The sequence below is a fragment of the Macadamia integrifolia genome, chromosome 14 (assembly GCF_013358625.1).
Source record: "Macadamia integrifolia cultivar HAES 741 chromosome 14, SCU_Mint_v3, whole genome shotgun sequence".
NCBI lineage: Eukaryota > Viridiplantae > Streptophyta > Magnoliopsida > Proteales > Proteaceae > Macadamia > Macadamia integrifolia.
This window is the reverse complement of record NC_056570.1, coordinates 23,630,107-23,641,395: the sequence shown is the minus strand read 5'-3', so window position 1 is coordinate 23,641,395 and position 11,289 is coordinate 23,630,107. Positions and strand designations below refer to the sequence as shown.

General features: G+C 35.8%; 1 protein-coding gene across 1 annotated transcript; it reads right to left on the bottom strand.

The window, feature by feature from the left end:
• Positions 1 to 2,076: 2,076 nt before the first annotated feature.
• Positions 2,077 to 7,211, bottom strand: LOC122060932. The gene is made up of 3 exons (XM_042624042.1): positions 6,918 to 7,211; positions 4,919 to 5,224; positions 2,077 to 2,338 (listed from the first exon to the last, which is right to left on the bottom strand). Exons 1-3 carry the CDS (start codon positions 7,082 to 7,084, stop codon positions 2,287 to 2,289), a joined length of 525 nt encoding a protein of 174 aa, XP_042479976.1. The 5' UTR covers positions 7,085 to 7,211; the 3' UTR covers positions 2,077 to 2,286.
• Between the last annotated feature and the right edge of the window lie 4,078 nt (positions 7,212 to 11,289).

Sequence of the window (11,289 nt, the reverse complement as noted above, 5' to 3'; positions counted from 1 at the left end):
TTTTTTTTTTTTTTTAAATACTGTTTAAGTGTACTGAATAATTCGGTTCGGCCCGAATTATTCGCATTTTAAATTCAAATTAGTAAAAAGCGCGCTTTTTACCGAATTTTATTTTTAATTCGGATTCGGTCCGAATTTTTTATTTAATTTGGAAAAATTCGGTTCGGCCGAATAATTGACGAATTATTTGGCCGAATTGATAACTAGGGACGCAATAGCACCAGTAAGGCAATAACTGAATCTATACCAAACAACGGAAGGGAAAAACCAAAAAAAAAATAATAATAATAATAATAATAATAATAATAATAATAATAATAATAATAATAATAACAATAATATATATTCTTGTCAAATAAAAGAAAATCTGAAGCAAAATAAGAAAAAAGCTTTATGTACTATAAAATATCATTAAATTGAAAATAATCGGGTGTAAGCCTTAACATTCAGAAGAAAGAAAGAAAATCTTGGCTCACACCTTTCACAATGACGAATGGATCAATCAAGAAATGGAGAGATAGAGCTACAAGGGAGAGATAGGAATCCTCTCTAAAATCGCTACTCATGTTTACAAGAAAATGGAGAGATAGAGCTACAAGGGAGAGGAGAAACGCCAGCGTGAGGGGTGAGGGGTGAGGGGTGAGGGGTGAGGGGAAGGACGAAAGCAAACGAAACAAAAGATCAGAGAAGCAAGAAAAGGGGAAGACGAGACAATGTGAAGGAAGCTTCTTAGTGCTTTTTACAGTTTTGAGCTTCTGAGGAGCAGAGAGAGAGAGAGAGAGAGAGAGAGAGAGAGAGAGGTGGTAGAAAGAAAGGGAATAAAAAAAAACACACAGAAAGAGTAGGAGGAGCCCGTGAGAGTGGGAGGGGGAGAGAGTTTTAGGAAAGAAAAAAAGAAAAGAGAAAGAGTTTTAGTAAGAAGAGGAAAAAAAGAGTTTCAATTAAACAGGAAAGTAGGTAAAATCTTGTGGGAGAGGGAGGGGAGAGAGAGTTTTTCGGAAAAAGAAAGAAAGAGACAAAAAGATTTTTAGTACAAAAAAGAAAGTAGATAATAAGAAAAATCATATGAAAGTAAGAGAGAGAGAGATAAATAATATTTAAGTATTATAAAAATATAATAATATAAAAGGTACCAGCAATTTAAGAAAATAGAAAAAGAATGAAAAGAATAGACAATAAAGAAAAAGGAACAAAATTGTCAAAAGAAATATCTGCCACTTCGTCCTTTTATATAATAGTATTATATCAATATCAAAACTGATACCATGATCCACATTGATCCGTAAACTGTAATCATCTATATCGGATGGTTTTACCCTTACAAAATGCCAATGCTATACTTTTTTTTTTTATATTTTAACCCTTTGTTACTACCATCTCAATGACCCATATTAGATCAGTGTTGGCTGATACTAACTTAATTAGGGACGTAAACAGATTGAATACGAATCAAATATCATCTAATATAGATATTCAATGACCGCATATGAATCAAATTCACATTTTCAACTATCTATTTACATACTTATTTAATCAGGACCTTCCTCTCCCAGTGAAGACAATTTGCTCTCCCATCTCTAAATTGTTTTAGCTTTTTTCCTCATTCTTTAAAACCTGTCTAAACTCAAATCATTAATTGGTTATCTAATTAGACCATATTATTATTCTCCTGCGAATTCGAATAGCCCAAAATAGAATACAAACCGAATTTGAAATTTCTGCCACTCCATACCAAACAGATACCTAAAACCATTCCGCGGTTCATCACCAGGCCGGCAAAACACAAGAGTAGGTTTTTTTACATTCCAAAAGACAAGAGGAGCAGTTTAGTGACTTCTGCTCCGTCTTCTTGTATTACTAACGGAAGCATTAATTTCTCCATTGACACAGAGCATTACACAAGAAACAGAGAAGATTGCCATACCTGTTTGACATCACTGACCACCCATGGCTGGCAGCCGGAGTCTAGAGATAGGAATGGGATCCCGCTCCTCTATGATCATTAGTGATCCCACCGCTGGGAGGGCCCAATCCTATCTGTATTTTTTAGTGACGAAAAATTGAATAACTCTAGTGTGCAACCTAAATAAACAACATGCACATTAGGAAACGATGATACAACACAACCAGCATTCCCAATGACGATGCCGGGACCCTTCAACAAGTTTACAGATGCTACTACTATCATCAGATGCAAATGTTGATAGCTGTTAGTAACACAATACCACACTTTGAAAGAATCCGCTGCTAACATGAAGATTCCAAGATTAAGAGCATTAAGCGTGTCTAATGTCTTCTTACAAACAGCCTGCTTATATCTTCTGTAACAACATTGCTCCTGCCAAAGACAATTCAATATCAGACTTGACATCCATAGAATGCAATTAATAGTTTTACTGAGATCTAGAAGAACCCCAAAAATGGCCAGATTTTGACATGTTAATAGAAGGCATAGAAGAAACAGATGCCTCCATAAACTTGAGGATATTTTAGTTTTTCATTATCTAACAGTACAGAGTGTATGAGATTGTTCATGACTATGTTAGTCATTTGGCAGATTAGATCCTCTCTAACCCACCCACCACCCCTGGTGAGAGAGAGAGTGAATAAAGAATTATCAACTAAGCCATGTCATAGTGAATTAGACATATATGGGGTGCAAGAATGAGCTCTCCTAAGACACCAAGATAAAAAAGAACAACCCAGTGCACCAAGCTCCCGCTACTGCAGGGTTTGGGAGGGGCAAGTGTATGCAGCCTTACCCCCTGCAAGAATGAACTCTCCTGAGACACCAGGATAATTAAGTAATGATGGACTCCAAGAAAGTAAGCAAAAGACAAATAAAACCCAAAGACACGTTAAGGGATTCATGACTCAGCTTCTATTGACGAATGAAGAAATAATAAATAACATTTCAAATGAAATTTAAGAAGAATGGAAATGCCGTAGATCCAAGAGACTTGTGTATATCACTAGGTTTTGAGGTCCTCTGACTCCAGCCTTTTTTAAGTTTATTTAAGTTATTTGATTATTATTTTATTTAGAGTTTTAGTGGCAGTAAGCTACCTCCATAGCAAGCTTTTGGCTGGAGGAGTTTTAGGCCTATTTTGAATTCTGCTTTAAAGTTTTATTTTTAAATATAAATAAGGGTTATTCCCTATGCACTTGATTCAAAGGTAAGGTATGGATGTTGCGACCTAGTGGTCAAGTAGTCGAAACAGCCTCTCAACATTCTCAAGGTAAGGCTGCGTAGTTCTCTCCCCCCCCCCCGGGGCCGACCTCGCACATGCAGGAGCCTCATGCACTGGGTACACCCTTTATAAGGGCTGTGCCCTACCAACAAATTAAGTAATGAAGATGAAGCTTCAGCTCAGTTGTCTGTGGATATAGGACTTTCTTCTGTGTATTCAAGAGGTGCATCTGTGGTTTCGAATGTGAATACTGTAGATTATAACCACACAGGTCAGAAGGATTCCTGATCATATCTTATCCCTTTGTTGTTCTATTTTCCACCAATTAAAGGTCAGTTCTAAACTCTCTTATATCCTTGGCATGCATTCTGTTTGCTTTGCTGGTTTTCTGCTATGCTACTTAGTTCCCGCCTTGTTAATCTTCAGCTTCTGTTTTGAATTCTTGTTATTATTCTAGTTTCAGTTCAGTATTTAAAACCCTAAAAAATAAAATCAATTTCAAGAACCCCAATTGCATTCAACCTCTTCAAACTCAGTTTTTCAAATCTGATTCCTAAATCTAACTTCATCCTACTGTTCAGTCCTCTTTTACTGTATATTTATTAAATCTGATCATGACCAGTCCACTGTTTTGACTAATAAATTCCTGCAAATTAAATATGTTTCTTTTCCAATATCAAGTAAAATTCTTCAACAATTCTCAACCAGTCTGTTGGATTTCTGTGAAACTTTTAGAGTTTGCTCTCCTTACCTATACTCCAATCAATATGAATATCTGGTTCATGACACCTGTTTTAACTGAGTTATCTGGATTTCTCTTTTGCTCGTTTTGATTCCTAATTTCTGGTGATTCTCGCTTTATTGAGGTTTCCTAATTCTAAATCCCTCAGTTCCCTAGAAACCCCATCAGCCTCATAAATTTTAGAATATAGTATTCAGTTGTGAGTTGTAACTTCCATCACTTGTTAGACTAGAAAGCCTGGATTACATTAACTATACTATAGTTCAGGATACAATTTTGATTTGTGTTACATAGTATTTGAGAATTGAAAATTTGAAAAGCCCAATACATGATTTCAACATGTTGAAACAAAAAAAATATGTTGAAATTCATCTTCTGAGTTTCTACCAGGAAATGATTAAGGTAATATAAATTCTAAGTACAAATCACAACTTCCCAGGCCAATTTAAATTACACAAACCTAAAATCACATTTTGACATTCAGAAAGGAAGAGTTTTCTAAGGGAAAAAGAGTCTTTTAATAAAGATCTGGCTGGCAATCAACCTTTTCAAATGTTTCTAACAGAGAAAACTCCACAGTTATGGACAGGCAAAGGTTTTAATCAGGAAATCTTATGAAGTTAATTTTTTAGATTTTTACACCATATCAATTAAAGGTTTTACTTGTACCCTCCTCTACAATGAACCAGTTGTCTTCAAGATTCAGAAACTATGAAGGAAGAAATTGATCATTTAATTTTAGAAAGCAGAACAGACTGAATTTTAAATTTATCCAAATACATACTATTTTTTTGAATTTATCCACATAAATACATAAATAAATATTAGCTACTGTAACTTTTGATGTCATTCCACCTATCAAAAAAAAATTATGTCATTCCTTTAAAAGGTACACTCTTGGATTTCTTCATCGCAACTTATTAATTCACAATAGGTTTCAGAGTAAATAAAATTCTATTAGAAGGAACAGATATAGTAGAATAACCTTCCCCTAAGCTGAGGTGGGAGTAGAAGGCTGCCTGCAGTGTCTGGAACATTCCTTGGATGAGACGAGTTTCCTCTTGGAAGTTTATTTCGGGGATAAGAAGAAGCTGACCCATTTACCTCTCTCTTCCGTGATGCACTTTCTGCCATAGCAGCCACAACTCTAGAGTAGTGATCATTGCCATTCATTTGTTGAGACGCAAAAGCAGGTGAACTTAGGAGTAGTGATGCATCTGGAAGATTCTCAATTGAAGGTGCTGGTAACTGTGAGGCACTATCTGGCTGTTGCTGTGAAGGGGTTGATCTCCTACAAAGAGAAGAAATTTCAGCATAACTCACAGCATAATCTAATTGATATAATAAATAAATTAAAAACCACCAAAGTGTATGGATTTCAACATTGCAAGTAATATAAGATTCGAAGTGAAAGATAATGATAAAAAGGTCAAAATTTCTTGACACATTGCTTAATGTTCATATAAGCACAAAAAAGAAATTTATTTGCCTCAGATTAAAGATTACTCATTTCTTTCCCTCTTAAAAATGAATAATCAGGAACAGTTACTAGAGAACTCAGAAATTATTTCAATTGTGCCTTGAAAAAAGCAGTCCTACCCAGATTGAAAATTTTCCATGCAATTTTGATCAGCTAAAATAGGTGCTCGATGGACCATAACCAATCATTTTTACAACTTTTTTTTTTGGGGGATATCGATGAGCACTAAAGAGAGTTATTGTTAAACATGCTTGTGCAATCACGGTAACTCCTATGATTATCTTGTATAACAGGCTGGGAAAGCAGCATTTCAATGTTTCTTACACCCATAACCACATGAAGTCCCTTTTTCAGGGAGAAGGGGGAGTTAGAAATATGACAAGCTTAACCATGTCGCCTACACCGTATACATTTCCATGTTGGGTGAATCACGTTTTACAGAAAGATTTTTTTCCTTATTCCAACGTTAATTAATATAGTTCATTCCATTTCCTGAAACAAAGTTGTGAACCAGTCACTAAGACTTCTCGAAATAGGTACACCAACAAATTGGCCACTCATGCTAAAAGAGGATGAGTAGCAAAATTTAACCAAATCACAAGAATGTGAACACAACTAAACGATCAGTTAAGCCTAAGGCTTGATGCCCCAAATTGCAAAATTCATCAAAAAAGGCAGCAAAGACTAGCTAGGAATCTATCCCCAAGTAGTGGACCTTCCCCCATTCAATTTCAATACTTTAAACACTGTTCCCTCGCAATTAAGTGCAGAGATTAAGGCCAGATGTACTACCCCAGGACAAGATCATTTCCTGGGTTAAACATCAGTTTTTCAGTTATAGATCCTGACCTTAACACAGAGCATTGCTTTGGGAACTCAAAGTTATAATTTTCATTAGCATTCCAAGTTCAAGTAAGCAGAAACTGCCACGTCACTGTGTATACAAGCAAGGGAGCACACCGATGCATGATAAGATGTCTGGGCAAAAATTTGACCTTTTATTTGGCTCACAATCTAAGGCTTAAAAGGCTTCAATACCATCACTTTTAAGCCTTTCCAATTACAAGCTCTCATATTTCTTCTCCTTCTGGTCCTTATTTAACTTGATTAATCAATTATTCAACCAAACTACACACCTCAAAACGATTGATGTCTAGTCTCAATACACCCATCCGTTTCTTTAATCCCTCAAAAGAGAGGAATCAAAGGTAAAAACGAACCCTCATAATATAAACTAAAACCCAAACCTCTTTCAATCGTTCTATATTTATTTCGATTCTGAATGGTTAACCAATCTAGAAGTCCCGTAAAGATTCATTTCGGACAGTTCGTGATCTCGGAACTTGTGGCAACTGTAAATGGTCACATTTTCAAAGTCCAACTAAAAAGGCCCCTTATATTCAAAAATTAGGGTTAAAAACAAAAAACAAAACCCTAGCTTTCTAGTTCGATCAGAAAATTAAAATGAGAAAATAAATTAGGGAAAGCAAGGAAGGAACCTTACTGGTTATTAGAATTAACCGCTGAAGGCAAGGGTTCCTCTTCTTCTTTTCGTTCTTCTAATCCTTCTGCTTCTGTTCCTCCTCTTTCTTCTTCTCCTTCTCCTTCTCCTTCTTCTCTGACTTCTGCATCATCGTCTTCGGATGATGAAGCATAATCAACCAGAGACATCTCTCTCTCTCTCTCTCTCTCTCTCTCTCTCTCTCTCGCTCGCTCGCTCGCTCGCTATCCGCCACTCCGAGTTCCAGACTTCAACTATTTTAGGTTGAGTTTAAGATGAACGACCGGGATCAAGTATCCGCATCACGCGTCCTGGACACGACAGACCATAGAACATACTAGCATGAGCACATGACCCAACAGAGGATGGAACTCTTGTTCTTTTCCGTTTAAAAGCAAGAAAATGCATACGAAATAAGGTGAGGTTCCCTAAAGGCAACATGGCTTCTACTTCAATATAAGACCAATGAGAATACACATAGAAGTATCAATAGTGATGAAATATCTATTTTTTATGAAGGGTGGACATTCATTTCGCCCTCTATGTATCTGGGATTTGGCTCCTCTGTGACGCAACACAATGTCTGGCGTGCATCCAACGCCTAGAATTGCCTTGGGCTGCATGCGATCATCTAGGGTTTCATGCCAAGGTGATTCTAGCCGTTAGATGCGCGTCGGACACTATGTTGCGCCACAAAGGAGCTCAATCCATGTATCTGGGTGAGAGAACAGAAAATGATGACTATATTGCCTCTTGCATCCTCTATTCAAATCAATGGGGTTGCTCTTCAAGCAAAAGGCGCAAGTCAATGTGGTAGGCACTAGATTCATTTCATGCATCCTCTCTCATTTATATATATATATATATATATATAAAGCCATGCATCCTCCCATACTCTGTTGCGTGCACAAATAGGGAGATGAGAAAAAATAGGAAGAAAAAAGAAAAATAGAAAAATAAAATATAAAAAATAGGAGAAAAGGTAGGAGAAAGAGTTTGACCTTACAAATGAAACCAATGGTGTTCGGCTTGGATAAAGAAGCCTACTTCTATCTTAGAGATAATTTAGGGATTCAATTTCTTATCCATTCATTATCTCTTACTTCACTATTTAAAATACATAAAGTAACATAAATGACTCTACCACTATCTTGTAACTTCTCACAATAAAACATGCATCTCCCACTAGTTCCACTCAATTACAATTTCTTATACCCTTATCTTAACCATCCACGTCCACCCATTTAACTCCACATAAGATAACTAACTCCCCTATTATATTGCTAATACATCAAACAATATAAAATACATAAAATAACACAAAATCTATTATTCACGTAACATTCCTTCCTCCTTCAAGTGTCTTTATCCTCAAGGGACAATAAAATTAAAAAGAATAATTCCACTAAGATTCATATCTTAATATGGAATATTCCATTTAATGAAGTTAGAATTATCATCTTCCACTAAGATTCATATCTTAATATGGAATATTCCATTTAATGAAGTTAGAATTATCATCTTACGGGGTGCCACTCTTATTATTGAGAATGAAATCTCTTTAGAAGACGTCTTTTGAAAGACATCTTTTTCTTCTTGTTCTTTGTTGTCTTCATCTTCTTTTTCATCGTTTGCATATTCTTCTTTTTCTTCTTCTTCTTCTTCTTCCTTGCCTTTGACTGTCAACTGAAGTGAACGCACATCTATCCAAATTCTCCACCCTTTCTCTCATCACTGGCTCTGATACCATTTGTTACATGCACAAATAGGGAGATGAGAGAAAATAGGAAGAGAAAAGAAAAATAGAAAAGATAAGAGAAAAGGTAGGAGAAGGAGTTTGGCCTAATAGACGAAGCCAATGGTGTCCAACGTCGATAAGAAAGCCTACCTCTATCTTAAAGACAATTTATGAATTTAATTTCTTATCCATTCATTATCTTTTACTTCACTAAATACATAAAGTAACATAACCGACTCTACCACTTCTTATAACTTCTCCCACTAAAACATGCACTTCCCATTAATCCCACTCAATTACAACTTATTATACCTGTATCCTAACCATTCATGTCCACCCATTTGACCCACATAAGATATTTAATTCCCCTATTATATTGCTAATACATTAAATAATATAAAATCTATTATTCTCGTAACATACTCTTTCTCCTACTTGACATTCTGTCTCTCTCTACTCTTTCCTATCATATGGCTCACATTATGCGAATCGCCTCAGTTGATATAAGCACCACATTATTTGACATGATAACAAGTCTGTAAATTGATCAAGATTTCTTAAGCCATAGTGAAGGGGAATCCTTTGACCTTGACTTTTGAATGATAGAGAGTGTCACGCAAGGGGTGGGGTATTATCAACTTTGTACATAGGGAGGTAGACATTAATAATCCTAGGATGGTGGTTGAATCCTACTCTATAGGTGAAGAAAGACTTTCTTCGAAAAAAAAATATATACAACTCTACTTGAAAACAATTGGACATAACAACCCAATGGTCCCAACCTAGCATAGATTTTTTGCCAAATTAAAATATGGGCAAATGGTTTCTATGGAGGAAGTGTGGCCCTTGCATCCAGACACATGGGGGGCAAAATGACCGGTCACCCCCATGAAATAAAAAATGATATCTTTGTTGGTGCTTTTTGTGCGCTCTCATTGCCCTCACACAGGCATGCAGAAACCAGTCTCCCCCTAGAATATATACATAACAAAACAATATCATGCAATTTTTTTTTATTAGCATACAAATATTAAAAGATTAACTAATAACATAATAGTTTTAGTTTTAGGTAGAAAACTCTCATGTAATTAGATGTGGAGTTCAAATAGTGGAGTCAGCCCTACCCCATGAGTATTATGAGTAATGTTAAAGAGTGGGTCACATATAGATTGGTTTTCCCTTTTTTTTTTTTTTTTAACAAATATGACTATTGAGGGCTTATCCATCCACCTCCTTCCACCGTCTTGTGTCACCTTGACAAATTTGACTCCCACATTCAGTTTTACCATTCAGAATTCAGGTTAGGTTCAGACTAATGATATGGAGTTTGGATCAGGTCCTCGTACAAGAACATTCTCATATGGGCCTATGATGAACACATAGATTCCACTGCCTCTCTCTCGTAATTCCATTATTTCATCAACTTAATGAAATCCATGTGATCATTACAGGCTCCTACGTTAATGTTCTCGTACAAGGACATGATCTCAATGATATGGGTCTTCTGCGTCACATTCGGGTATGTAAAATGCCAAACTGAATCTGAACCACTGTTGTCCATAAGGAAAATAATTTTTAAGGTAGATTCTCTAGACTTCTTCACTATATAACTTCCCTCATGTGATGTAGCATATAGGAAACCCATTAGATTAGTAATGCTATCATTTTTCATGTCCATGTTAGTTCCATCCATCAAAATCAATCCTCTCAACAAATGCAATAAATGTAGAAACAAATTAACCCCAACATTGCTTTGCTATGTTTGAACCAAGTACTCCCTGCACACCTTTTAAATGAATAGACAGTTCTGATTTCAAAAGGCATCGCAGATAAAAATTCTTACTAACAAGCAAAAAAAATATATATTCATACTAGAATCTACAAGTAATACAGTCATGTTTTTTTACATAAATAAATAATGACAACATAGGAATAGCCGAAAAAAAAAAAGAACACAAAGGCTCCGTTTGTTTCGGCTTGTAAAATTTTATATTAATATTCCATGTAAAATTTTATAATAAAATAAGGTTTTCCATTGTTTGTTTTTTAAGTTGAAAATTTTACATTATGGAAAATTTTACCAAACACCCCTTGTTTTCCGGAAAAGATGAGGTTAAATTTTACATCAGATTTATAGGTAAAATTTTCCGAGTATCCAGATTTGCTCGAAAGCTGAAACACACTCAATTGCTCTAAAGTCGAAACACACTTGATGGTCTTTCTTCCTTTAAACACACTTGATGGTCCTTTGTCCTCAACAATCAGAGCTTTCATGGAAGCTAATGGGGCAATTCGGCACCAACACTACCTCCACTTCACAATTATTTTGCTCTCTCTCTCTCTCTCTAACAGAGGAATCTCTCCCCAGATCTTCAGTTAGAGCTGTTTTATGGATTCTCTTCGTTAGCGATGACTGTTTAGATATTTGCAGAGCTGAGGGCAACAAGATCCCTATGTTTTCTTGTGCTCTCATTGGGAGATCGATAATGTTCTAAAACTATCACTGCATTTTTTGGTGATTTCATTGGAAGATTGATTATGAAGGCATGGGTCTGCAGGAGAATAAAATACTCATAATTGTAACTTTTGATCATAGAGGCTCTGCACATAAGCACCATCTTAGCATCCAAAAATAGG

Excerpts from the sequence above, each read along its gene's own strand:
- LOC122060932 (XM_042624042.1), bottom strand. The coding sequence starts at position 7,084 with ATGTCTCTGGTTGATTATGCTTCATCATCCGAAGACGATGATGCAGAA. Across the intron at positions 5,225-6,917 it reads GCGGTTAATTCTAATAACCA|GAGATCAACCCCTTCACAGC; the intron begins GTAAGGTTCCTT and ends TTCTCTTTGTAG. Across the intron at positions 2,339-4,918 it reads CCACCTCAGCTTAGGGGAAG|GAGCAATGTTGTTACAGAAG; the intron begins GTTATTCTACTA and ends TGTCTTTGGCAG.